The following is a 5,623-nucleotide window of genomic DNA, read 5'->3' on the forward strand; positions in this document are numbered from 1 at the left end:
TACTCTGTAAAGTAGTTCGTGTGCGATCGTGTTAGTTCGTTGCGCCACCGCTATCTCGGCTAGCAAATCGTAATTTTTCGTCGGCGCTGCACCCCCTTAAGACAGATTTGTTTACTATTCTCTTTGAGATGTTACTCAGTTTGATTTTTTATTTACTTATCGATTTGTCAGGGGATAGGGTTTGAAAAAATAAACAAATAATAACATTCAATGATGCAATATCTCTATGATCTGTATATTTTTAATTTGATTTGTATAATCAATGGTTATATTCAAAACAACACATTTTAAGTCTTAAGGAAACTTAATTATTTAATTTGCTTATCTGTACTTATTAGTATTGTGTTACGATTCCTAAATGACTAGAAAATGACAAGATTTAGTAAAAAAACTTTAAATAACTTAAAATAAAACTAAACAACTACCAGTTTTTTAATTAATAAAAGAGACTTCCCAAATAACCATTCAAAAATAAATTAAAACTTATACAACTTTTTAAAAGTAGTACTAAAAGTTTAGTCGCAACATGAGCACTACAAATTACATGTTAAGTTATAAAAAATAATAAGTTAATTTCGATTTGTTAGGAATCGTAACACGTAACATATTTTTAAGTTAACTAGCTATTTCTCCAACCTTTACATAAATAACTACAAACATTTAACAATAATTTACAAAATTAATTTGAATGCAACGTCTTGACACCGTCGATACATTATAATGTTTAATTGTTTTTAATTGGCTAAGATTTCAATTAAACGAATATTGCGTATAATTAAACGTACCATAAAAATATTTGCTCTGATAGCTCACCATCTTACAATAATACAATTTTATTATTACTTCTGAATCTACATCGAATAACACAATTTAAAGTCCAGTCCGAGATTTTATAGATAAATAAATATCTATATTAATAAATCACTCTGTGAAAACTCACGTGGGACGCAAAACCAATCGAAGTTATGAAACTTTTTTCTATTTACCTGTGAAAATTGGCTGGAGTTTTCACAAGAAAATGTAAAGTAGTTTCGAGTCATATGTAAAAACAAACTTATGTACCATTCACGTATAAAAACAATCTTTTTATCAAATATTTCAAGAGAAAAAAAAAACGATGAAATAACAAAAGATAAAGAACTTATCAAAAGATATCCCACGTGACTTCACACGTAAAACTTAAATTAAATAATTTAAACCTCATAATAATTATCACTGTCGTCGAGAGAAGCGTCTTCGGCCGATCTTTTGCCAAGGCCAAAGTTGAAGCGGTGCATGTCTCTCTGTCGCTTGCCAAGGCCGAAATTGAACTTGCTGCTTAGTCGCTTGCCAAGGCCGAAGTTGTAGCTCCTCGCTCGCTTGCCAAGGCCGAAATTGTAGAGCGGCAGCCGTTTTCCGAGTCCAAAATCGTACATTCGCGCGCGTTTCTCTTCTGTGTCGTCGTCCACGAATCGCTTGCCGAGGCCGAAACTGTAGGGCCGGGCGCGCTTCTCTTCGTATACTGTAAAGAAGTTGACTGTGAGCAAAAAGTTTTGACTTTTTGACGGGAAAGGAAGCTTTATGTTCAGCAGTTTCGTTTTATTTTCAATTATGTATTGTATTCATGTGAAATTATGTGGAGCGTGTTTAATGTGTAGGCAAATGATATGATACAAAGCAGAGCAGAATCGCTTCAAAATCTCTGAAGAAGTCTGCATTTGTTCAGTAAAGGGTCACATCTTTCATGAAACTCAAGTAAAAACTCAAAACTCATTTATTTTTGCAAATAGGCTTTTTAAAAGCACTTTTACATGTCCCAGTATTAACCACTGGCCTATTAATTGTAATAGGCCAGTGGATATCATGCATCATTTACTGATATAATTTTTTGAATAATTAATTATTTGAATATTATTAATTGATTTACTTGACATTGGCTAAGGCTGTGTGTGTAAACAATAAAAAAGTACTTTATTTTTAACCGACTTAAAAAAATAGGAGGTTCTCGTGTAACTTAAACCTAAACGAGCTTTGAAATGACCTTACCTGGTGAGTCCTCATACTGGTCGAACAACTCGGCGAGCTGGTCTTCGGAGCCAAAGTCCTCAGCCGGCTGGTCCTCCACCGACCGCTTGCCGAGCCCGAACGAGTACAGACGAGATCTGGAAATTGGTGAGTCTTGAATCTACATTTCATAAATTTTTTAAAAGGAGTTATTTTTACATGACAGTAATTTTCTACCGGTAGCAGAAAATTCGCTGCAAGTAGTTCTGCGCATGAGTATCGTACGAGTCTATTATATTAGGATCACTTTATGACTTAAGAGACAGTAGACAGTACTTTTCTCAAGACGAGACAATAGTGACTCGCATTGTGAATAAAAAACTAAAAACACCCTTTTAGTTGCTGCACTAAAAAGCCAAAAATAAACAACAAAATATACTCTCTGTTTACTTCATTAGAGCCTTAGAGTAGGCCATGTTTATAGTCCTACATAAAATTGATAAGTTTCATGATGATACAAGAATTAGAAGTGCGTGTAATTCTGATTCATAGATTCCATTATCTACATAGTTACCTACATACAGGTCGACCTAATAAAAGCGTGTTAAAAAGTTATATCTTATCTTAGAGTCAAACTCCTCCTAACTCTACATTTTAGTGAAAATATGTTGCTAGACCATTTGGGAACAAACTTGGGATTATTTCACTTGTTTTTTTAGAAGTCTGTCCCATATTCAATGCGAAAATTGTATTTTTAAAATACCTAATATGACTCCTGTTTCACCATCTTACTTTAAGAGCGTTGTAGCAAAAAGTTGGCGTTCGAATTCTAGGTTTTTATTGCTTGACGTCGCGTAGTGAGTGCGCAAACTGCATTTATCTGTACAATTTCAACGCTGCGTCGACTAAACGATCTTAATCCGTAGTTGTATCGTACCTAAGACAGTACATCATACATAATAATAAAGAAATAATGTATAATTTACCTACTTGATTTTTTCTCAGATCAGACTTTTAGCAAAATCAAGTTACGTAATTAATGTATTTTTTACACTAGTAAATCCCGCGACAAGTTTTTAATCTTTAAATTGAGTAAAGTAATAAGTTTATGGGTTTGAAACAATTTATGTTTTATTTTATTCTTTTTACAGCATCAAAAGCTTGTTTATGAAAAATATTTACTATTTAAATTTTACTTTTGACTTTTTAGTTTTTATGATGCGGGATGGAAAAATTAAAATTTATTCTGATTTTGTGACGTTTCCGCACATAATATGAATAGGTTAAATAAATATAATGAAATGTATGAAAACGAGCGTGCCATTTTTTAAACGTTATCTATAATATCTGTGTCCATCAAAGAGCTCGTAACTAAACATCGTAAGCGCCATTCAAATTATTATCTAAAAGTTAATAATAAATATTTAGTTTTTGTAAATCTAAACAAGTCAGGAAATCAAAGAGGTAAATACTGATATCATTTAACCTTCTCGCTCGGGAAACGCGCAAATGTGCGCGCGACAATGCTACTATCCGTTGGCTCGGGGCGCGCGCATATGTGCGCGAGAACGCTACCGATTTAAAAATGCGTTTCTAGTTCTCTATTCCTTTCTTATTTATACGAAGTGATTACGAGAAAAAAGGAGACAAAGAACTGCTCCTCAATTTGACATCATAAACTTTCATTCATTCAAAAACAAATATTGAGAAATGAAGTGCTGACAGTTCAAGTCTTTCCCGCGAGTTCGGTCACGTTTGTGCTTGCATATTTGCATATTTTGTTTCGTGATTTCAAGTGCTTTTTTGCTTTGTAATAACACAAGTGGGTGTAGCGATAAGAAAGAAACAATATTTCTTTGTGTTGTCGTTATTTATTACTTCCTTTGTAGTGGTAATGGAGAAATTATGTCCTAAACATGGTGGATTGGTTCTAGCGACTTTCGTATGTTGCATGACAAATTTTATTGTTATCAAGTATTATTTAGTGCAAATATTTGTAAATAGATCTCGTAATGAATATTTTCAACAATTTTTGCATAGTTTCATTTCAAATCAATACTTTATTAGTTCAAAAACAATTGCTGAAACTTGAGAGAACTCTAAACCAAAAAGTATGGATTTGTTTCATTCAAGATAATACTAAAATTTTGTGTGAAATGAAAAAATCTGGTGATATTATAATAATTATTATTTATTTCTAAACATAGTTTTATATATTTCTCTAAGATTAGTCAAGTTTTATTCTTGTTATCACCATTTTTATAAATGCAAGTGCATGCCTTGGTCAAGCCTCAATTTTAGGTACATATTTTTGTATTATTTATCATTTGAATACTTCTGTAAAAGTTGATAAGTAACACCTTATATATTCAGGATGAAACCTACCAAGTTTCAGCAATTAGGTCTGAATGAAAAAGATAAACAAATTAGTTTTGTAACTTCCAAAATTTTTGCGACATTCCGCCATGACAGTCTCGCGAGCGAAAGGGAGTGCGATAAACGTCATCGCTCCGAGCGAAAAGGTTAAACATCAAAATTTTCTCAATACACTTTCTTCTTCAGGGTATGCTTATTCTAATGAATACATTCTATCTTCTTACTTAGAAATAAATTTGTTGTAATATTAGTTCAAAGTTGTGCCTTCGCGAGTTACCTGGAAATCGGGCTTTCGAAATTCGCTGTTTTCGTAGGCAAAAATCCAATTTGAACGAGATTTTGTCAATAGACATTCCGGGAAAACGTATGATAATTACGATGGTATAAGTCAAAAGAAGCTATAACAATAAATTATATGACTAAAATCATTTCGAAATCTGCCAAATTCTCGATTTCTGCATGAAAAATGTGACAACGCTCTTAACCGTAACTATTGTATGGAGTTTGACAGACTTTTGACGTTTGTTAATGTTAAAGTAAGATGGTGCAATCCAGCCTTATTAACTAACAAACATTAGTTGTTTTAAAAAGCGTACCTTTTCCCTAATCCAAAGTTGTAGACCGGCAGCCTCTTATACTCCGACACATAGCTATACGCCCTCTTCCCCAAACCGAAGTCGTAGTGCGGGGACCGTTTCTCGAGCGGCGCGACGTGCGTCAAGTCGTGCGCGGGCGCGTCGGGCGCGTCGTGCTCGCGCACGTCGTCCACTTGCACGCGCTCCGGCGCGCACAGCGCCGCGCCCAGCAGCAGGAAGTAGACAGGGATGGATGTGTACAGCATTCTGGGGAAGAAAGGATTGATTGAGAACACAGATCACAGAAATTAAAGAGAGATTGATAAAGGGGCGGGGCCCGTGTCGCAGCAATATGCCCAAAAACAGAACACATTGCTCGTGACAGCAATGACTAAGGTAAACGGCTACTAGTTCGTGATAGTACGTAAGTTCGTAAGTTTTTTTTCTAGCTCAAATAATAAGCAAATGGAATATAATTTATAAAAATTCTTCATTACTACAAAAACTCTATTATTTAAGCTATCTAAAAAACCAAGTACCAACATTGTGGCGCCAAAAATGAGAGCAATACGAAGCTTCAAACTCTCAGAGAGCCAAAAACATCTTTGCGGCTTGTAAAGGTTGCTCTCACCGTAAGGTTAGCGCTCCAACTTCTTAAGCTTATAAGAAGGCGAAGGAACGTCCATTTA

At 34.4% G+C, this 5,623-nt stretch overlaps 1 protein-coding gene across 1 annotated transcript; it reads right to left on the reverse strand.

Moving 5' to 3' along the window:
* Positions 1 to 265: 265 nt before the first annotated feature.
* Positions 266 to 5,229, reverse strand: AST-A (allatostatin A). The gene is made up of 3 exons (XM_028309221.1): positions 4,956 to 5,229; positions 2,026 to 2,141; positions 266 to 1,501 (listed from the first exon to the last, which is right to left on the reverse strand). Exons 1-3 carry the CDS (start codon positions 5,198 to 5,200, stop codon positions 1,194 to 1,196), a joined length of 669 nt encoding a protein of 222 aa, XP_028165022.1. The 5' UTR covers positions 5,201 to 5,229; the 3' UTR covers positions 266 to 1,193.
* Between the last annotated feature and the right edge of the window lie 394 nt (positions 5,230 to 5,623).

Source organism: Ostrinia furnacalis, unplaced genomic scaffold, assembly GCF_004193835.3.
Source record: "Ostrinia furnacalis isolate ACB-3 unplaced genomic scaffold, ASM419383v2 OfSCF2663, whole genome shotgun sequence".
NCBI classification, from domain to species: Eukaryota; Metazoa; Arthropoda; class Insecta; order Lepidoptera; family Crambidae; genus Ostrinia; species Ostrinia furnacalis.

Coding starts and splice junctions, on each gene's coding strand:
- AST-A (XM_028309221.1), bottom strand. CDS start 5,200: ATGCTGTACACATCCATCCCTGTCTACTTCCTGCTGCTGGGCGCGGCG. Junction 2,142..4,955: donor AACTTTGGATTAGGGAAAAG/GTACGCTTTTTA, acceptor ACCAATTTCCAG/ATCTCGTCTGTACTCGTTCG. Junction 1,502..2,025: donor CCAGTATGAGGACTCACCAG/GTAAGGTCATTT, acceptor ACTTCTTTACAG/TATACGAAGAGAAGCGCGCC.